The 23,018-nt window shown below is 43.9% G+C and overlaps 1 protein-coding gene across 1 annotated transcript in view; it reads left to right on the top strand.

Moving 5' to 3' along the window:
• The first annotated feature begins 1,560 nt into the window (after window positions 1–1,560).
• The window catches only part of samhd1 (SAM domain and HD domain 1), a 34,574-nt gene continuing 13,116 nt past the window's right edge, over window positions 1,561–23,018 (top strand). Inside the window, exons 1-14 of the mRNA XM_084445616.1 lie at window positions 1,561–1,813; window positions 2,671–2,737; window positions 3,127–3,199; window positions 6,295–6,455; window positions 7,835–7,950; window positions 8,221–8,291; window positions 11,722–11,889; window positions 12,253–12,353; window positions 12,822–12,930; window positions 13,412–13,503; window positions 13,895–14,010; window positions 15,055–15,194; window positions 15,306–15,401; window positions 17,343–17,447. Coding sequence (XP_084301742.1) covers window positions 1,636–1,813; window positions 2,671–2,737; window positions 3,127–3,199; window positions 6,295–6,455; window positions 7,835–7,950; window positions 8,221–8,291; window positions 11,722–11,889; window positions 12,253–12,353; window positions 12,822–12,930; window positions 13,412–13,503; window positions 13,895–14,010; window positions 15,055–15,194; window positions 15,306–15,401; window positions 17,343–17,447 — 1,593 coding nt within the window. The 5' untranslated portion in view covers window positions 1,561–1,635. The remainder of the gene's footprint in view (window positions 1,814–2,670; window positions 2,738–3,126; window positions 3,200–6,294; window positions 6,456–7,834; window positions 7,951–8,220; window positions 8,292–11,721; window positions 11,890–12,252; window positions 12,354–12,821; window positions 12,931–13,411; window positions 13,504–13,894; window positions 14,011–15,054; window positions 15,195–15,305; window positions 15,402–17,342; window positions 17,448–23,018) is intronic.

Below are 23,018 nucleotides of genomic sequence, written 5' to 3'. Positions count from 1 at the left end.
AAATCAGCACGAGAGTCCCGCAGGGCTGCTGCCTGAGTCCCAGGCTGTACTCGCTGTACACCGACGACTGCTCAGCCAAGCACAGCAGCGATCGAATCATCAAGTTTGCGGATGACACCAATGTGATAGGCCTGATCTCCCCCGATGACTCATCTGAATCAGATTTCCACCAGGTGTCAGATCTAGTAACATGGTGTCAGGACAACAACCTGGCCCTGAACTTAAGCAAGACAAAGGAGATGCATACAGAAGCATACGACCCTACATATTCCAGAGGGAAGCAAAAAAACAGTATCACCCGGGGGCCAGATAAGTGAGCCTCCTGACTGGAGGCATCACAGCCTGGTATGACAACACCACCAGCCACGAAAAGAATGCCATCCAGAAGGTGGTGAAGACAGATTGAGGATCTCTATAACCAACGCTGCCGCAGGAAGACAATCTCAATCACAAAAGACACCAGCCACCCCAGCTGTCACCTGTTCACACCATCTCGCCGAAGAGACGGAAGATGGCTGAACATCATGACTGTGAAGGAGAGCTTCGCAGCAGCTTCTTTTCTGACACGGTCTGCAAGCTCAACAGCCAACAGCAACAGTAGAGTCGACCCTCTTGGATGGACAGATCCCCCCAACCCACCAACCCCCCTGCCCTGGACAGATCCCCCCCACAGACCAGTATCTCACTCCCACTCCCCTGCCTTCACATATACCACCAATATTGGCCTATCACCCCCACCCCACCCCCCCTCCACCAGGACCAACATCTGATTACTTGACCACTTTGAACACCTTGCACCTGGACTACACAATAGACAACAACAATTGACTCTGTACTACTGTACACTTAATCACTTGAACCAACACCTGACCAACACTTCCAACAATTGACTCTTGCCTATACAGACAATAACAATTGATTCTTGAATTTCAATAATTGTACAACATATATTACGGCCACAATCATCTATGATTGGATGGAATAAGTAGATGAGGGTCAATTTGACAGACTGCTAGACTATTAAGTAAATTGCCAGATTGGGAACCTTATAATTATAATGTTTAAGTTGCATACTGGAACTGGAATGAGGAACTGATCAGTGCTGATAAGATATTGTAAGGAGATGTGATAACAAGAATTCCAATGTACCTGTACTGTACCTGTGCTGGTTATATATGTTGAATAAACTTTCTACAAACAAACTTTTTGTTGTTGTGTGTGTATATCATACGGTTACTAGAGCGAAAGACAAACCAATGAATGACCTGTTTTTTTTTTGTATGGATATGGGAAAAGGTTGCAATGAGAGTGAAGATTGGCGAAGGCTATGCTATTTGATATGGTAACCTCTATCAAATTCAAGTTATTAAATCTATTCCTGTAGCGATGCGTTGAAGCGATATGCATTTTAAGCTCCGACCAGGCGTGCTACCCCGGGCTACAAAACGTTGTACGCCACAAACCACAACGCCCCGCCTCAGCAAAAATAGTGCGAAACACCATCAAGTTCAACTTGCTTAAAAACTCGGGAGGACCGGTCAGCAGCTCATTCGGAGAAAGAACGCGGGAATTAAACCACTGATCTCCAACGTGTTTATCAGCTGAACTAATCTCTTCAATCCATCCCTAATAAAAATGGATTGCCGAAAACGTCCAAGAGAGGATTTTCCAGCAGCTGACAATTTCAAAACTCCCGAGAAGCGGGTCTCTCGTGCTGTCTGGCGGGACGCGGATTTCAGGCGCTGGGATGTGGAGGACACTTGCAGCTATTTGCGTCGAGAGGGACTCGGGGAATGGGAAGAGAAGTTCAGAGGTTCGTTTCTGTTGCGTGTTATGTTATCTATCTAGCTAGCTATCTAGATCACTATCTAACTAGCTACCTAACGTTAGCCAGTTTTCACCGACCTAGCTAGCCATGGGAGCTAACGTAGTAGATGACAGCGACTAGCTCGTGTTAGCTAGGTCTAAGCTCAGTCAGCAAACGCGTGATCTAGTTAGAGCTATTTACCAGGCTATCGATGTCAAATGCACAGAGAGTCGCCCGCCTTGCTGGGACTGTGGCTAGAAAACCAGATTGACAGCCAAGCCACCGTGCTTCGAACTGTTTGGTCCATCCCCCTCCTGACCCAGCAAGATAACGTTCCAAGAACTGACATTTATCTGGTAGTTTGTTCTTTTGTTTGCAACAAATTATGCGTATGACAACCCCCGCGTAGACCTGTATCATGCTCCATTAATATTGCATTTGTAACGAAGCATCGGAAAACGGCACATTAACCTGGTCGTTGTTTATGTTTTGTTCGCTCGTCGTCACTGTAAATGAGGGCAACCTCGTGCCTCTCGAGCATAAATAAAGGTTTGAAATGAAATTAAAAAACAACAAAAAAAAAAAAACAGTCTGAAAACCGACAGCTCTGTCAAAGCTCTGTTCTTCTCGTTATGCGCGTGCCAAGTTTGCTTCTGGCTCTGTTGTACCCGTCTCTGAATATCTGGATGACTCAGATTGATGGCTAAGTTAGTGTTATAACCATGTCTACTGCTCACTATATCAGCAGGGGGAAGTCTGTAGATATGCAGCATGTACCTTTGCATATAGTTACCCATCTCATACTAAATACCCCCCCCCCCACACACACCCCTATCAACCGGCTGTTCCCGTTGTTCCCACAGAGCACCAGATCACAGGAGTGGGGTTAAGCGACCTCACTGAAACACAGCTGGAGAAGCTGGGTATAGGGTAAGGGTGTGTGCTGTGGGCTACATGTGCCTGTCTGTTTGTGTGACTGAGTGAGTTTGTGTGCACAGCACTGTCTTCCAAGTGGCATGTGGTTGATGAACTATGCCACTCAACTTAATGCCAACTCTGTGGTATACCACCACACAAGTGCGCAGTCTTTTATAGTAGTAACTTCATTTTGTTATATTCTGATGCCAACTCTGTGGTATACTGTATCACCACACAAGTGTGATGTCTTTTATAGTGATATTTACAGTAACTTAATTTCGTTAAGTTATTTGTTGTGGTTTGTGGTTATGCTTGTCTATTAGTTCTGCTATATTACCACCCACTTCTATCGCTGTTTCTCTCTCTCTCACTTCTTCTTCTGCCCTCGCTCCCTCCCTCAGACATCTTGGCACGCGTCTGCGGATCCTGCACAGCCTACGGAAGCTCTGGCAGATAACGGCTCAGACTTACAAGGTATTAACGTTGCAGACTTCAATGCTGCTTCCTCTTCAAAGTCTAGTGATGGATAGAGAGATAGAGACGGGACTGATCCGATCCAGTATCGGGATCGGACTCCGATCCAGACGTGGTTGACGCATCAGGTATCGGTCTGACGTCGCCGATCCAGATGAAGTGAAAGGGCTCCGATATTCATTAATTCAATCATAGGCTACAATTCACGTTGCAGGCAGTCCGTGCTCTGGAAGTCATGAACAAGATGGCAGCTCCCTGTGTAACTAAGTGAAACTTTAGTAATACTGTTTTATAAGCATTTCTGTTGCTTTGTACTAGGGACACTGAGCTAGAGAGATGAGGTGGCTGCCTGTGTGCGTGTGCTGCAGAGGCCTAGTGTGGAAGGGTCAGTGAGGGTCACTCTTGGGTGCCACGGCAGGGAAAGCCACCCCCACCAAACCAGAGATTTACTCTCCTTAAGGGGTATAGGTTACAGGATTTACTCTCCTTAAGGGGTATAGGTTAAATTCCACTCTATGGGTAAACGTGAAGTAGTCTGGACAGATGTTTAGTTGCCATGGGTGACTGGGCCCTATCTCACAAGGCCTACTGGGGATATCTCGGAGGAGTAGAAAGACCTTGGCACCCTTTATCTAGTAACTGAGGTGTTACGCAGAGAGGGAGGCAGGAAGGAGTCTACGTAAGAATAACATCAAGACTTTGGTTGATTTGGAGAACGGCAGCCACGCAGGCAGAGAGAGGGACTTACTGCAGACCAGGCAGACAGTGTCTTGTATGCTGAACTTATGTAATAAACCTATTTCCGTGGAGAACACATACAGAGTCACGGAATCCAGGCACCAAAAGGATTTGCACCAAATTAATTTTGCACCAAAATTCATTTGGTGCAAAATTGAAAACCGTCTGGGGGAACAAAATGGCGTGCACAAACACCTGTATTGATCTTCTAGGCAGAATACAAATTATATGAGAAACACTGGTATATTTGTGTTTTGTTGTTCCTCCACAATACTTCAATCCACCAAGCAGTGGCACACACACATGCACACACATTTATACACACACAATTAAGTGTTTCTCAAGCATGTCTCAACACCCACCATTCCATCCCTCCCTGGTCTTTGTTCAAACTGACTTAGTCATCTGAATAGTTCCCAAGGCCAAAGGTTTTTTGTGTTGAAACCTGTTATGTTTCAAAATGATTGAGACAATTAAACTGCACATTATTTCATAATAATTGTCTCTATAATTGTCCGATCCAGTGGTCAAAGCCTGGAATGCGTAATCAAGGACATATCATGGACACTAATAACACCAAGACCTTGGGAGCTGATTTGGAGAACGGCAGCCATGCAGGCAGAGAGAGGAACTTACTGTAGACCAGGCAGAAAGTGTCTTGTATGCTGAACCTCTGTAATAAACCTATATCTGTCGCTGTCTCCTATCCTTTGTTGGAGTAATTTCTTCAGTGATTCTTATTTCACAAGAAGACCGGACTAAATGTGTCTATAGTTAGATGGTGCTGCACCTCTTTGTTGAACGTAAAAAAAAAAACACAACGCAGAACAACAAAACAAGAAGACATCAAAAGCAAACAGGGTATCAGAATCGGATTGGAAATGAAAAAAAGTGGATCGGTGCATCTCTAGTGATGGCGGTAACTAGAAAGCTGTTGTTTAAATTGAATGAAGGCTCTTTCCCATTGGTTGAGTTTCAGTGTTTGTGTGTGTTTCTATGTAACTGTGTTGAGCTGTGGTGGAAATTCACAAGAGCAAGGTGTTCTTTGGAAAGATATTGAATGCCAACATTCAGAAAGTAATAAGTAAGTTTATTAAATCAAATACCGGTACATTTCTCAAGAAATGTTCGCCCCTCAAAGTGAGAACAGAGTGAGAGAGCGAGCCCCGAGACAAGATCATGTTAGTTTAGGATCTTGGTCAGTCTACCCGCCCATCAGATATGTCAAAGGTTAGTTTGGTTCCAACAGATACAATTGTGCTGTCTCAGCATAGCGTGTGTTAATTTACCACCCAGGCCACCAGGGGAAGTGGGTAGCAGGCTCCCCAGGCCTCGGGGACACAAGTCAACTTGCTGTCATCGTGGGTATAAGGTTATGCTTGGTTTCACATAATTAATCTGGTATATTTCTAAATACTGATCAGACTCAGACATTACTTCACAGGATACATGAGTGTGAAGGGGGGGAGGGGAGGGGTTGATATAGCAGAAGCTGGCACAAAGAATAAAAATGTAAGAATACAAATGTATGGAATTATTGTAGTATGTGATTGACCATAGTGTTGTACTTTCATTAGGTAGACTTTTTAAAAGATTCAGACAGAGAGGGGATACAGACCAGTTGGTGGCATGAGATCTATTTGAAGAGAAGGAATCACCTCAGCACATCTAGTAGGAGAACTGTCTTGGGTAGCAGGTTTGTTAGGTAGCAGGTTCGTTGGGTAGCAGGTTTCGTTGGGTAGCAGGTTTCGTTGGGTAGAAGGTTTCGTTGGGTAGCAGGTTTCGTTGGGTAGCAGGTTCGTTGGGTAGCAGGTTTCGTTGGGTTGCAGGTTTCGTTGGGTAGCAGGTTCGTTGGGTAGCAGGTTTCGTTGGGTAGCAGGTTTGTTGGGTAGCAGGTTTGTTGGGTAGCAGGTTCGTTGGGTAGCAGGTTCGTTGGGTAGCAGGTTCGTTGTCTGTTTTCTCTGTCCTGTTGCTGTGGCCATCCTATTGTTCCCTCTCACTCTGCCACTGTTAAGACTCCAACGCAGTGCCCTCCAGAACAATTGGCTCTCTAGGTAAAGATCAGACAAAATGCTGGATAAAAAAACCTACTTTTTAAAAGTGCCTGGAGTTTGCTAAACATCTGAATGGAACCAGGCTCTGGTAAAATTACTAGATACTAAGGAGAGAGTAGAAAGAGACAGAGAGGTGGATATGGAGAGAGGATAGATTGAGAGATAAATTAAGAATTGGGAAGGGAGAGACGGGAGTAAAATTACTAACACAAAAACAGTTTCACTTCCTTAGTCCTTAAAGACTTGGAGTGTCTGAGTGAGTAGTAATAATATAGGCATTCATGTTCTGCTTCCTGTTTTCAGGTGTTCAATGATCCCATCCATGGTCATGTGGAGATACACCCTCTCCTGATCCGCATCATCGACACGCCCCAGTTCCAGAGACTCCGCCACATCAAGCAGCTGGGAGGGACCTACTTCGTCTTTCCTGGAGCCTCCCATAACCGCTTTGAGCACTGCATAGGGTAGGAGGGATCACTTTTACCAACTAGGGCTGCAAAAACGAATGAAGGATCACCTCTAACATTAAAAATAGAAACTAATTGACGAGTTCCATGATCGAAATCTACACAACAAGCACAATAGCTGCAACCACATACGCACCTGCATAGGGTGGGGACATTTTTGTGAGCGAACCAACCAACCGAACGAATTATAGGGCTGCTGGTCGCAGCCAAAAATGGTTCACTGACCACCACAGACTGAAGTGTTTGCCATGACTTAAAGCTCTCATGTGCGTGCCAAGTAAATTTAACTGTCAGCCCTGTAATTTGTCAGTCATAACTATATTTTGTAGTTGCATTCATTTTCCAACATGGAATCGTTCATAAAATCATTTACATTATATTGCAACAGCAACTCCATTATAACTTTACAAGGCTATGATCCTTTCTCCACAGAAGCACAGCGTTTACACAAAGTAAACCTATGCCCTGTGATTTCTGTGGAGAACACACACGGAATCATGGAATCCAGACACCAAAAGGATTTGCACCAAATTAATTTTGCACCAAAATTCATTTGGTGCAAAATTGAAAACCGTCTGGGGAAACAAATTATATGAGAAACACTGTTATATTTGTGTTTTGTTGTTCCTCCACAATACTTCAATCCACCAAGCAGTGGCACACACACACATGCACACACATTTATACACACACAATTAAGTGTTTGTCAAACATGTCTCAACACCCACCATTCCATCCCTCCCTGGTCTTTGTTCAAACTGACTTAGTCATCTGAATAGTTCCCAAGGCCAAAGGTGTTTCTGAGAAACCTGTTAAGTTTCAAAATGATAAAGACAATTACACTGCACAATATTTCATAATTGTCTCTATAATTGTCCGATCCAGTGGTCAAAGCCTGGAATCCGTAATCTAGGACATATCATGGACACTAATGGCATTTACAGACCTGAAAAACCTATATAATTTACCAGGAACTTCATTCTTCCTGTACCTAGAACTTAGATCGGCCATGGTGATTTGAAGGGTACCACGGAGGAACCAATTCATGAACACTCAACTTCACTCACAGTCAGTGGTGCCTTCGTCTTGCTGGCAGGCAGCACTGCAGCTTTTTGATTCTTAGCTTCTGTTTTCTGTCTGTTTTTTCTATTTACGGTAGTTGTGGGAGTGGCAACCTGCAGGTGCAGTGTCTAAATTAATGTGTTGATTATGATGGTGATGATGATGCTGAGAATGTATCTGCAAACTTGGAAAAACAAAACTTGGTAAAATAAATAAAAAGCACAAAATTGAGAGATTTAAAATCTTTGTGAAAATGGATTTTGGTTATTTTTATGTGGTAAACTGGTTGTTGTATGGTTGTTGTGTTGATCTAGAGTGGGCCACCTGGCAGGGAGGTTGGTCCAAAAGCTGGATAAGAGGCAGCCAGAACTCCTCATCACCCCCAGAGACATCCTGTGTGTGCAGATCGCTGGCCTCTGTCACGACCTAGGTGAGAACACACACACGCCTAACCCAAACTCTGAGGACAACACACAAACCTAACCCAAACGCTTTGAGGACAACACACAAACCTAACCCTGTGAGAACACACAAACCTAATCCTGTGAGAACACACAAACCTAAACCAAACTCTCTGAGAACACAAACACCTAACCCTCGGAGGAGAACACACACACACACACACACACACACACCCCACACGCACATCCCACACTATTCCCATCATGAGTGCATAACACTTCCTTTCTTCTCTATCCAGGACATGGCCCTTTCTCCCATATGTTCGATGGGATGTTCATCCCCAAAGTCCGCCCAGGAATCACATGGAAGGTAAAGACTTGTCTGCCTCTCTTCCTCTTTTTCCTCTGCTTTATCCAAACCCTCTGGATCCGTCTGGGAAAGCAGTAGAGACGGACATCTTCTAGGCAGAGTTCAAGTGAGGGAGGAACACTGGTGTATTTGCTTGTTTTCTGTTCCTCCTCCACAATCCAGCAAGCAGTGGCATGCACGCTCACACACACACACACACACACACACACCTGAAACCTGTTATGTTTCAGAATGATCGAGGCAATTCAAAATAGAAATGCACCGATCCACTTTTTCAGTTCCGATCCGATTCTGATACCTGAATTTGGACATCTGCCGATACTGATCCGATACCGATACTAGCAGTCTTTTTTCTTGAATAATTATTTATCATTAACTTCATGAATTATTATCATTGACATACTCTTTATGCACTTTGCACACACCATATTATTGTCTCTACTGTATTGCTACTGTAATGAATTGAACAGTTTTTTTGATTATTAGGATATCTTGTATCTTGTAGTTGCTGCAAGGTTAATGAGCCAAAACAATAATTTAACATCTGCCTACTTGTATATAATATGTAGGTCTAACAATGAAAGAATACTTGAATCCTACTATATATTCATTTTTGTGTATCAGCGCCCACGTTCATCAAATAAAAATAACATAAGTATATAATATAAGTTTGGGATGAGACCCCCTGTCTGCTCTGCTCTTCTGTCACTCACTCCACACGCGCAGCAGAGTGGGTCTCCGCCTCAGTAGAGAGCAACGTGTCAAGAGTAGGCAGAGGGAGAAATAGCTCTAGTTTACAGACGGCCTCATTATGTTATCAGGTTCCCTGTTAACATTGGGTTTAAATCCAAAATATTGCCAAAAAGGGGCTTTTGGAAATCCTCCGCCACCGTCTAATGTAACCGACTCCAGCAGCGCTTGCAACTCCAGACATTCACATTCACTCGCAAATTCTTTGCAAACTTAAAAAAAATAACATTTTTCTGCGTTTTCGCACCAAACGTTTGCAAACAGGTAGGCTAGTTTTGTGAACTAGACACTGGACTGAGTGAAATGTAAATTGTAGCCTATGAATAAATACTGGAGCCCTTTCACGTCATCTCGATCGGTACGTGGATCGGTGATGTCAGGCCGAACCACATCTGTATCGGAGCCCGATCCCGATCCCTGAACGAATCGGTCCCCTCTCTAATTAAAAGGATTGGCTTGCCTCTAGGCATTTCATGGTGAGAAATGGTCCCCACCAGTTAATAAACTCATGATAACACCGGTATAACCGGTAACACCGGACATTTTACAAGCGTTTGCTCTGCTCCGTTCGCACGCAGGACATTTTCTTTGAACGGTTAAAATTGAACAGCTTTTTAAGAACGTTCCAATTGATTGCATTAAACATACAGAGGCATGGCAGTGAGGGTTTGCACTGCGTCCTTTATTATCCCAGGTCAGCTGTGTATTAGAATCAATAATGTGTGTGATTCCTCCTGTAGTGGAAGAAAACAGTCTTGAGTACTTCTGGCTTAGTGTACTCAGAGTACTCCCTTCAGAAGAATACGCCCTTCACATTACGTTCATACAGCTTCACAAACAAACGTCATAGCAGGTGCAAGAGGCAGATAATGGTGGGTACAGCTCAAGGCCAAATATTTCTCAGGACATGATGTGAATGGTGCATTGAGACACAGGATAGAAAATAACTACATAAAATATACAAATATGAACGATTAACTCGATTTCATCAATCATATACATTTTCAATCTATAAACTTTTACACTACCCATACGACTTGGTAAGAAGAAAGCCCACCCTATCGCCATGGCGGCGGAAAATGTCCACCCAGAGCGTGTCTCCTTAAAGTGATAGTTTCAGAGAACGGCAGCCATTTTCTGGTGTTTCTAGTTCCTTCTGTCACTCCACAAGTGCTCTGGGGTGATTAAAGTGTTCCTGCTGATTAGGGTTAGTGATAACAAGTAGTTTAACATAAATTATGACCACAGATCTGGCATCTGAAACGTGCAAGAGATAATGCCCAAGTCTTTGTACTTCACAGAGAACGTTTATTCAGGCTATTTTTCTGCGTTTTCGCACCAAACGTTTGCAAACAGGTAGGCTAGTTTTGTGAACTAGACACTGGACTGAGTGAAATGTGAATTGTAGCCTATGAATAAATACTGGAACCCTTTCACGTCATCTCGATCGGTACGTGGATCGGTGATTTCAGGCCGAACCACATCTGTATCGGAGCCCGATCCCGATCCCTGATCGAATCGGTCCCCTCTCTAATTAAAAAGCAGTCCCTGAACCTTTTCCTCTGACCAAGGATTGGCTTGCCTCTAGGCATTTCATGGTGAGAAATGTTCCCCACCGGTTAATAAACTCATGATAACACCGGTATAACCGGTAACACCGGACATTTTACAAGTGTTTGCTCTGCTCTGTTCGCACGCAGGACGTTTTATTTGAACGGTTAAAATTTAACAGCTTTTTAAGAACGTTCCAATTGATTGCATTAAACATACAGAGGCATGGCAGTGAGGGTTTGCACTGCGTCCTTTATTATCCCAGGTCAGCTGTGTATTAGAATCAATAATGTGTGTGATTCCTCCTGTAGTGGAAGAAAACAGTCTTGAGTACTTCTGGCTTAGTGTACTCAGAGTACTCCCTTCAGAAGAATACGCCCTTCACATTATGTTACATTAGCGGCACAAACAAACGTCATAGCAGTTGCAAGAGGCAGATAATGGTGGGTACAGCTCAAGGCCAAATATTTCTCAGGACATGATGTGAATGGTGCATTGAGATACAGGATAGAAAATAACTACATAAAATATACAAATATGAACGATTAACTCGATTTCAGCAATCATATACATTTTCAATCTATAAACTTTTACACTACCCATACGACTTGGTAAGAAGAAAGCCCACCCTATCGCCATGGCGGCGGAAAATGTCCACCCAGAGTGTGTCTCCTTAAAGAGATAGTTTCAGAGTACGGCAGCCATTTTCTGGTGTTTCTAGTTCCTTCTGTCACTCCACAAGTGCTCTGGGGTGATTAAAGTGTTCCTGCTGATTAGGGTTAGTGATAAGAAGTAGTTTAACATAAATTATGACCACAGAACTGGCATCTGAAACGTGCAAGAAATAACGCCCAAGTCTTTGTACTTCACAGAGGACGTTTATTCAGGCTATTTTAGATAACAAAATTTCATAAAATAAGAAATAGACTTACTAAGGGTTACAAAGCTTCTGTTAGTCATTCTGCTTTAGTTTCATGGAGGAGGATTGCAATGACAACCTCCATGTGTCTTTGCATGTGGCTATGAGTGTGTTCGATCTGCATTGGGAGAGGGTGGGTGCAAGGAGTTCAGAGAGAGTGTGTGTGTGAGTGTTTCTGACCTGTGCCCCCTCCTCCCCCCTGCTGGGCAGCATGAGAAGGCGTCCCTGGCCATGTTTGACCACCTGGTGCACGAGAACAAGCTGTCAGAAGTGATGGAGCAGCATGGCCTGGTGCTGCCTGAAGACCTGGACTTCATCAAGGAGCAGATCGCTGGACCACTGGACAGCACCACCGTCTCCCGCTGCCAGGGGGCGCCGGTGAGTTACACCATCACCAGCTGCCATTTTTGACAGCTTGGCTTGGCTTTCCTTTGACAGACCTGGCTTTTCTTGTCTCTTTCTGTCTATAAATCAATCGTGTGTTTCTCCATTATCTTTATGAACAGACTTTGTATGATGACAATGTATTTGTAAACAAGATATGTGTAATTTAGCTCAGGCTAATTTGCATAATAATCCCACATCAGAATTTAAAAAAAATTACGACTATGCAAAATATCCAATAGAAAATCATAATAATGTTTGAATAGTAAAATACTTTGAAATGACCATCCCTAATAAAGCTAGAGCTGTTGCAGCAGTCTCTCATTCCCCTTGTGTTTCCTGCTGCTGTTTCCTCAGTGGCCCTACAAAGGCAGGTCCAAGGAGAAGTCCTTCCTGTACGAGATCGTAGCCAACAAGAGAAACGGCATTGATGTTGACAAATGGGACTACTTTGCCAGGTGAGATATTTGTTTCAATGAAGTTGATGTGAACGTAGCACCTGAACCGGCTTTATATATATTTAAAAAAACAACGTGCGGTGTTCGCAAGGGTTTCCTCCAAAAAAGAACCCAATACAAAAAACATCCAGAAGAACAGAGGCTCTTCAGTCCGGTCCCTGACCAAGACCTGGACTGAGCACGGTGCCATGAACGATGGCTGCCCACTGCTCCTGGCTGCCCCTGGAGGGGGATCGCTTGGGATGGAAGCAATGGAAGAATCTCCACCCGCCCGCGAAAGCTGCATGTGGTGCTGTGTCCCCTGTCGCCTCACGATATTTAACATGTGATCACTGTGTGGCACAATAAAGACCCCCCCCTCGGGTCCTGTAATTATTTAACACATCTTTTACCCCCTTCCTCACACACACACACACACACACACACACACACACACACACACACACACACACACACACACACACACAGGGACTGCTACCACCTGGGCATCCAGAACAACTTTGACTACCATCGCTTCATCAAGTTTGCCCGAGTCTGTGAGGTGGACGGGGAGAAGCTAATCTGCACCAGAGACAAGGTGACAACAGTAGATTGGATAGACTCCAATCCAATACTTAACCTTCACTTATTCCTTCACAATATCCTATAGACAGGGATATCTTACTCATAATGGCCGACCATTTAGGTAACATCTCTGTAACTATTTATCTACTCTACTGATAGTCATGGCTCTCCTGTGAAGTATTTAGCCCGTGTTTATTGCTCTGTAAATGTTCTTAAATTGTCCAGGAGCTTGCTGGATCGTCTCGTTGAGAGAGGTCAGGGAATAATTTTTACAGCTCACTTTTCTGGCCCCCAGTTGAACTGTTTTTTTTTGCTTCCCTCTGGAATATGTAGGGGCGGGACCTATGCCCTCCCCCCCACCCCATTGCTCTCTGTAAAGCGCATTGTGTTGCCTCTGTGTATGAAATGCGCTATACAAATAAAATGTGTAACCTTTAAATAGGATTTGACCTTAATCTGTTAACTTGAACGTGAATGTGTTTCTCCCTCTACAGGAAGTGGGTAACCTGTACGACATGTTCCACACTAGGAACTGCCTACACAGGCGGGCCTACCAGCACAAAGTGGGAAACATCATCGAGACCATGTGAGTGCTCTACCTCAACAGGCTGCTACTCATGTTTTTGATAGTGTGTGTTGGTGGGCGGGCTGGGGAGGGGGGGGCGGGGGCGTAGCATCAGCCAGCAAGATTCCAACAGGCTTCTACACTTGTACTTGTTTGTTTTGATGGGAAAACAAGTTTCTTGGCACATGGCACTTTTCATGGCTCAGACTTTTTCACCCTGTTTGTCTGCAACATTGATGTGTCCTTTTGGAATGGAATTTCCCCTCAGGGATTATTAAACTATCATTCCTTCTGTCAGATTGTTATTGTTCACATATTTTATTGTCACTGTGGCACTCACAGGTGATTTGACTTTGTGTGTGTGTGCGTGTGCGCGTGTGTGTGCGTGTGTGCGCTTGTGTATAATATGTAGGATCACAGAAGCCTTCATCAAAGCAGACCCACACATCAAGATTCAAGGTTCGGGTGGAAAGATGTTCACTATGTCCACAGCCATAGATGACATGGTGGCCTACACTAAACTCACAGGTCAGCTGACTGGGAGTGGGGCGGTCTTTATTTCCACAGAAGGAAGGAAGAGAGAACGTTTGTTAGTCTGTTTGTCATGCTGACCCCATGATTAATTAGGGACTATGAAATCTTGGGCATCCATGCCGGCTTTGTCCGGGTGCTCCCACAGGCACTTGGCGTTACACCCACCTCATCATTCCTGATTGATTAATTGACATTTTTTCAGGAGAATATAAAAGTCACAAGATTGCTCGTTTCCTGAGGATGACACATGAAAGCATTTTAAAATGCTTATTCCCGATACAAGCCTTGCTGGTAAACAAAATATAAAATGTTAGATTCAAGTCATTTTATAAAATAAGAAAAAAATAAAAAGTAAATAACTGACTTCAATCAAATTGCATACCATAAAAACAGACACACAATCAATATTATATAAAATACAAAAAAAAAAAATCTACAGCCGTCAAATTAGAATTTACCCTATATAAAAATAAAAAGTTATATATTCTATTCATCTATACCCACACTCCTCCCTCTAGAGGAGTTGGGAGAACAGACCTAAGATACTAAGCTCCAGAGGTACTGCTTTCTATGTACTACCTCTCCTCTGGCTCTGTTTGATGTTCGGGGGTAGATTAGGATTCAGGGATCTTTATTTGTCACATATACAAGATAAATGTACAATGAAACACTTAAGAAGAAGACTATTCCACAGATGCCAATGACAGATGCTCATTGTTTAGACTACATTTCTCTGCATGTTCAGCCTTATCATGCCTAATTATGCTGTCTAACCTGTAGCCTCTCCCTCCCTCCCTCCCTCTCTCTTCCTCCCTCTCTCTCCCTCCGTCTCTCTCCCTCCGTCTCTCTCCCTCCGTCTCTCTCCCTCTCTCCCTCCCTCCCTCTCCCTCCCTCCCTCTCTCTCCCTCCCTCTCTCTTCCTCCCTCTCTCTCCCTCCCTCTCTCTTGCTCCCTCTCTCTCCCTCCCTCTCTCTCCCTCCCTCTCTCTCTCTCCCTCTCTCTCCCTCCCTCTCTCTTCCTCTGCCCCGCCCTCCTGTAGACCATGTGTTTGAGCAGATCCTCTACTCCTCCTCACCTGAGCTGGCCGAGGCCAGACAGATACTAGAGAACATCACCTGCCGACGCCTCTACAAGTGTGTTGGCCAGACTCAGGCCGAGAAACCTCTGGAGGTCTCACAGGTGTGGTTGTGTGTGCGTGTGCAAGTGTGTGTGTTTTGTGGATGGTGTGGTCGTACAAAACTGTGAATTGTATGGGTGGGATCCCTCTCACCCTTTCCTTCTCTCCCCCAGGAGAAGCTCCTGCATTGGGCACTCCGTGTGTCGAGATCCAGGCCTCAGAATGACCTCCAAGATGTCGGTCTGCGGCCAGAGGACTTTGTAGTCAATGTGAGTGTTCAGTGTTCAGTGCTTCTTCTTTCCTTCATTTTCTCCATTATGAAGTAACCACTGACTGTACATGACAATATTACCTAACCTGTCCTTGACTGTACATGACAATATTACCTAACCTGCCCTTGACTTTACATGACAGTATTTACTAACCCTAACCAACCCTAAGCAACTTACCAGTTGTCTTTAGGCAACAACAAAATACATGTTTTTGTTTGTTTTTAATTATTCAGGCATATTAAAAAACATTTTTCTAAGCCTACATTTCCTACAATAAAAGTTCACCCAAACTTCATGGTTGAAACAAATGGACTTGGTAATGAGAACTGTCAGACTGTGCCTCCACTTTCCACATGTTGTTTGTTGCCATAGCAGCTACCACCATGATACACGCTCATGTTGGGAGACAGGATTTTCACAAGCTAATGCCCGGCTCGCACTAGAGGATTTTTAGCATCCTAACCGATTTCGAAATCAGGTTGCACCACACACATAAGGAGAATCTTAACAGATGTTGTTCTCGCGAATCTCAAACAAGCACACACTACAAGATTTAAAAATGATGTTCTCATCACACAGTATAGGATATTATTGGGCCAGAGGGAGCAACGAACCATTTGTCTCGCTTGTAGTGACTAATCTAAATATCAAACATGTTTGATATTATCGGGGCTGCTCCGATGGCTCTGTGAGCCGATCGGGAGGTTTTAAGATTAAACCCCTCACATTACAAGATCATCTGGGCCCAACATCGGTACCGACCAACGTTCCAGTCCAGACTCCTCTGATTATCGGGAGGGGTGAATCGGAGATGAATTGGCCCAAAGGCCCTCTAGTGTGAGCCTGGCATAACTGAGTAGGGCCTATATCAAGTATTGATAGCTAAGGTAAGGATGCTGATTTATCCAATAATAATTGTTGATAGATATGCACTTCATTTATCCCTGAAAGGAAATTCAGTTTGTTGCAGTGAAAAATTACACAACACATGACAATACAATATCTAAAGTATACACAATATACCTTAATACGGCATGTTCAAAATGTACTAAAAGTACTACTAAAATTAAAGCAATACATCGCGATATTTGGACCTTTACAGACATGTCTGGTGCTAATTCTCCAATTATATTTACTAAAAGTAAGCTGAATCGTCCAAACAGTCTACTCAGAAAGATAATACATTGACATTTATCACCTTTTAAAACTCGCGCCCCCAGGACGCAGCATTCAGTCGAAGTGCGCATGCGCAACGTTGTGCTTAAACACCACAGTAGTAGCTAACTATTCCGGCGTCTATGGATATCATGCGTTTTTTAGCTCAATGATATCATGGCGGAGGTGAGAAAACCGAAGCGAAACATCACGGAGGAAGCCAGAAAAAGAAAAAGACAATCTGATAACGTTACGACAGTACGACAGTGCACTTACTCGCAGAGCCTGTGGGGGCGCAGTTACAAGAAAACGCTATGTATTGCTTTAAGATAAAAGCACAACTATAACCTCCTCATGAAAGTAACTAGCTAGCTAATATAACCAGTAGTCATCTGTTCTTAAAAGGGGCAGATGGACTGAATTGGTTTTTTTCTCTTCTGTACCTCACATCCTGATACTGTTCTGATAGCTAATGTTTTTAGCATAAGTGAATGGAGTTGAACATAGCGAAAAAAAGCATCATGGCTAGGGGAATTTTTTTGCCAGGGCGTGGGCAAGGGAGTGGTTATCTTGATCTAGACATCAAAGGAGAACATTCTCAACTTGTTGAAAAGGAGACGTTAAATTTAACACGCCTACTTCTCCAAAACTAAACAATGGACACATTGTTGAACCTTGATTAATTACCATTCTCTCTCTCTCTCTCCCCCTCTCCCTCTCCCTCTCCCTCTCTCTCTCTCTCTCTCTCTCTCTCTCTCTCTTCTCTCTCTCTTTCTGTGTCAGGTCATCAACATGGACTATGGCATGAAGGAGAAAAACCCTATCAATAATGTCCGCTTCTACTGCAAGGACGACCCCACCAAAGCCATCCAGATCCGCAAGAACCAGGTCAGAACCATGCTAATGACTAGAGAACCTCCCATCCAGAACCAGGTCAGAACCATGCTAATGACTATAGAACATCCCTCTAGGATCTCGCAGCATTTTTTTTTTTTGTTAGAAAATGTGCAGTTCTAAAAAATAACTCATTACATTTTTAATTCCGTTGATTTCATTAGGATCAATCTATTTGTCTCAATAGCCACAATTCACATACTCTGTTATAGTACTAAGCAGAATGTCATAACACTATCAGAAGGGCTTAATTTGCTCATTTGTGCTTTTTATATATAATAAACCACCCCTTTGAACACAACAAGGAGCTACCTACCCAACCCACCTACCTGTAACAATATGTAACTAGTGCTGCGAGCAGCAGTGAGCGGGCCCTCGCACCCCACGCGGGTCGGGGTGTGGCGCCGTTAAAGGGTGTGCTATTTTGGTGTCCAGTACTGACAGAAACTTCCTGTCACCAGTAGGTGGCGCTCTAAGCGTGACTCAATACAGACGCATAGATGTGTTCAGGACAGTACCTTGATGAAGAGTGAGAAATGTTGTGTAAATCGGACAAAGTATGTAGGAGTTATGAGGACTTCCTGTAAGCAGTAGGTGGCGCTGTAGGTATGACGCAATACTGACCTACAGATGTGTTCAAGATGCGACCTTCATCAAGCATGAGCAATTTGGAGTAAATCGGATAATGTATGTAGGAGTTATGAGTACTTCCTGTTTCACCAGTAGGTGGCGCTGTAAGTGTAACTCAATACCGACGCATAGATGTGTTCAGAAGGTGACCTTCATGAAGCGTCAGCAATTTGGTGCAAATCGGATGATGTATGCAGGAGTTATGAGGACTTCCTGTTTCACCAATAGGTGGCGCTATAAGTATGAAGCAATACTGACACATAGATGTGTTCAGGACAGAACCGTCATGAATCGTGAGATAAATCGGACTAATCGGATAATGTATGGAGGAGTTATGAGGACTTCCTGTTTCACCAATAGGTGGCGCTATATGTATGACGCAATACTGACACATAGATGTGTTCAGGACAGAACCGTCATGAAGCGTGAGATAAATAGGACAAATCGGATAATGTATGGAGGAGTTATGAGGACTTCCTGTTTCACCAATAGGTGGCGCTATAAGTATGACGCAATACTGACACATAGATGTGTTCAGGACAGAACCGTCATGAAGCGTGAGATATATCGGACAAATCGGATAATGTATGGAGGAGTTATGAGGACGTACTGTTTCACCAATAGGTGGCGCTATAAGTATGACGCAATACTGACACATAGATGTGTTCACGACAGAACCGTCATGAAGCGTGAGATATATCGGACAAATTGGATAATGTATGGAGAAGTTATGAGGACATCGTGTTTTATGGCGAAATGTCAAACTTTGGCGGGGCGCCACGGCAAGGGTGTTTGGTGAAAACTCAATTTTCTTGATAACTTTTGATCACAAAGGGCTTAAGATGAAGCTGACCGAGTATGAAGTTGATCGGATGAAATCTGTAGGAGGAGTTCGTCGAAGTACGAGGCATGGAAATGGTCAAAACAAGGACAAATGGCACATTAAGAGCAAAATGGCGGACTTCCTGTTGCATGTTGGGTATAGCTCCAAGAGACATTTTAGTGTGGCTCGATGAAATACATATGCCCACCGAATTTCGTTCGTCTACATCAAACTGAAAGGTGGGGCTCGCCGTTTTAAACTTTCCAGGGGGCGCTCTTGAGCCGTTTTGCCACGCCCATTTCTGTCACCCGTGAATTATCAAATTTTTCACCGGGACTGACGTATCTGCAAAGTATTATCCGTTTTCATCGATGTTTAGGCCGCCAAAAAGGCATTTGTTTTGGAAGAAGGAGAATAATAATAACTAGGGCTGCGAGCAGCATTGAGCGGGCCCTCGCACCCCACGCGTGACAGGGTGCGGCGCCGTTAAAGGCTGTGCTATTTCGGTGTCCAGTACTGAGAGAAACTTCCTGTCACCAGTAGGTGGCGCTCTAAGCGTGACTCAATACCGATGCATAGATGTGTTCAGGACAGTACCTTAATGAAGCATGAGAAATGTTGAGTAAATCCGATAATGTATGTAGGAGTTATGATGACTTCCTGCTTGACCTGTAGGCGGCGCTATAAGTATGACTCAATACTGACCTAGAGATGTGTTCAGGACGTGACCTTCATCAACCCAGAGCAATTTGGCGTAAATCGGATAACATATGTAGGCGTTATGAGAACTTCCTGTTTCACCAGTAGGTGGCGCTGTAAGTGTGACTCAATACGGATGCATAGATGTGTTCAGAAGGTGACCTTCATGAAGCACCAGCAATTTGGTGCAAATGGGATGATGTATGCAGGAGTTATGAGGACTTCCTGTTTCACCAATAGGTGGCGCTATAAGTATGACGCAATACTGACACATAGATGTGTTCAGGACAGAACCGTCATGAAGCGTGAGATATATCGGACAAATTGGATAATGTATGGAGGAGTTATGAGGACTTCCTGTTTCACCAATAGGTGGCGCTATAAGTATGACGCAATACTGACACATAGATGTGTTCAGGACAGAACCGTCATGAAGCGTGAGATATATCGGACAAATTGGATAATGTATGGAGGAGTTATGAGGACTTCCTGTTTCACCAATAGGTGGCGCTATAAGTATGACGCAATACTGACACATAGATGTGTTCAGGACAGAACCGTCATGAAGCGTGAGATATATCGGACAAATTGGATAATGTATGGAGGAGTTATGAGGACTTCCTGTTTCACCAATAGGTGGCGCTATAAGTATGACGCAATACTGACACATAGATGTGTTCAGGACAGAACCGTCATGAAGCGTGAGATATATCGGACAAATTGGATAATGTATGGAGGAGTTATGAGGACTTCCTGTTTCACCAATAGGTGGCGCTATAAGTATGACGCAATACTGACACATAGATGTGTTCAGGACAGAACGGTCATGAAGCGTGAGATATATCGGACAAATTGGATAATGTATGTAGGAGTTATGAGGACTTCGTGTTTTATGGCGAAATGTCAAACTTTGGCGGGGCGCCACGGCAAGGGTGTTTGGTGAAAACTCAATTTTTTTGATAACTTTTGATCACAAAGGTCTTAAGATGAAGCTGACCCGATATGAAGTTGATCGGATGAAATCTGTAGGAGGAGTTCGTCGAAGTACGAGGCATGGAAATGGTAAAAACAAGGACAAAATGGCACATAAAGAGCAAAATGGCGGACTTCCTGTTGCATGTTGGGTATAGCTCCAAGAGACATTTAAGTGTGGCTCGATGAAATACATATGCCCACCAAATTTCGTTCGCCTACATCCAACTGAAAGGTGGGGCTCGCCATTTTAAACTTTCCAGGGGGCGCTCTTGAGCCGTTTTGCCACGCCCATTTCCGTCACCAATGAAATATCCGATTTTCACCAGGACTGATGTATCTGCAAAGTTTCATCCGTTTTCATCGATGTTTAGGCCGCCAAAAAGGCATTTGTTTGGGGAGAAGAAGAAGGTAGAATAATAACTAGTGCTGCGAGCAGCAGTGAGCGGGCCCTCGCACCCCACGCGTGTCGGGGTGCTGCGCCGTTAAAGGCTGTGCTATTTCGGTGTGCAGTACTTAGAGAAACTTCCTGTCACCAGTAGGTGGCGCTCTAGGCGTGAATCAATACCGAAGCATAGATGTGTTCAGGACGGTACCTTGATGAAGCGTGAGAAATGTTGAGTTAATCGGATAACGTATGTAGGAGTTATGAGGACTTCCTGTTTCACCAGTAGGTGGCGCTGTAAGTGTGACTCAATACCGACACATAGATGGGTTCAGAAGACCACCTTCATGAAGCGTCAGCAATTTGTTGCAAGTCGGATGATGTATGCAGGAGTTATGAGGACTTCCTGTTTCACCAATAGGTGGCGCTATACGTATGACGCAATACTGACACATAGATCTGTTCAGGACCGAACCGTCATGAAGCGTGAGATATATCGGACAAATTGGATAATGTATGGAGGAGTTATGAGGACTTCCTGTTACACCAATAGGTGGCGCTATAAGTATGACGCAATACTGACACATAGATGTGTTCAGGACAGAACCCTCATGAAGCGTGAGATATATCGGACAAATCCGATAATGTATGGAGGAGTTATGGGGACTTCCTGTTTCACCAATAGGTGGCGCTATAAGTATGACGCAATACTGACACATAGATGTGTTCAGGACAGAACCCTCATGAAGCGTGAGATATATCGGACAAATCGGATAATGTATGGAGGAGTTATGAGGACGTACTGTTTCACCAATAGGTGGCGCTATAAGTATGACGCAATACTGACACAGATGTGTTCAGGACAGAACCGTCATGAAGCGTGAGATATATCGGACGAATTGGATAATGTATGTAGGAGTTATGAGGACTTCCTGTTTCACCAATAGGTGGCGCTATAAGTATGACGCAATACTGACACATAGATGTGTTCAGGACAGAACCGTCATGAAGCGTGAGATATATCGGACAAATTGGATAATGTATGGAGGAGTTATGAGGACTTCCTGTTTCACCAATAGGTGGCGCTATAAGTATGACGCAATACTGACACATAGATGTGTTCAGGACAGAACCGTCATGAAGCGTGAGATATATCGGACAAATTGGATAATGTATGGAGGAGTTATGAGGACTTCCTGTTTCACCAATAGGTGGCGCTATAAGTATGACGCAATACTGACACATAGATGTGTTCAGGACAGAACCGTCATGAAGCGTGAGATATATCGGACAAATTGGATAATGTATGGAGGAGTTATGAGGACTTCCTGTTTCACCAATAGGTGGCGCTATAAGTATGACGCAATACTGACACATAGATGTGTTCAGGACAGAACCGTCATGAAGCGTGAGATATATCGGACAAATTGGATAATGTATGGAGGAGTTATGAGGACTTCCTGTTTCACCAATAGGTGGCGCTATAAGTATGACGCAATACTGACACATAGATGTGTTCAGGACAGAACCGTCATGAAGCGTGAGATATATCGGACAAATTGGATAATGTATGGAGGAGTTATGAGTACTTCCTGTTTCACCAATAGGTGGCGCTATAAGTATGACGCAATACTGACACATAGATGTGTTCAGGACAGAACCGTCATGAAGCGTGAGATATATCGGACAAATTGGATAATGTATGGAGGAGTTATGAGGACTTCCTGTTTCACCAATAGGTGGCGCTATAAGTATGACGCAATACTGACACATAGATGTGTTCAGGACAGAACCGTCATGAAGCGTGAGATATATCGGACAAATCGGATAATGTATGGAGAAGTTATGAGGACATAGTGTTTTATGGCGAAATGTCAAACTTTGGCGGGGCGCCACGGCAAGGGTGTTTGGTGAAAACTCAATTTTCTTGATAACTTTTGATCACAAAGGGCTTAAGATGAAGCTGACCGAGTATGAAGTTGATCGGATGAAATCTGTAGGAGGAGTTCGTTGAAATACGAGGCATGGAAATGGTCAAAACAAGGACAAAATGGCA

The sequence above is a fragment of the Borostomias antarcticus genome (genome assembly GCF_949987555.1).
Source record: "Borostomias antarcticus genome assembly, chromosome: 11".
Taxonomy (NCBI): Eukaryota; Metazoa; Chordata; class Actinopteri; order Stomiiformes; family Stomiidae; genus Borostomias; species Borostomias antarcticus.
Note: the sequence above shows the minus strand (reverse complement) of the source record. Positions and strands in the feature narration are given on the sequence as shown.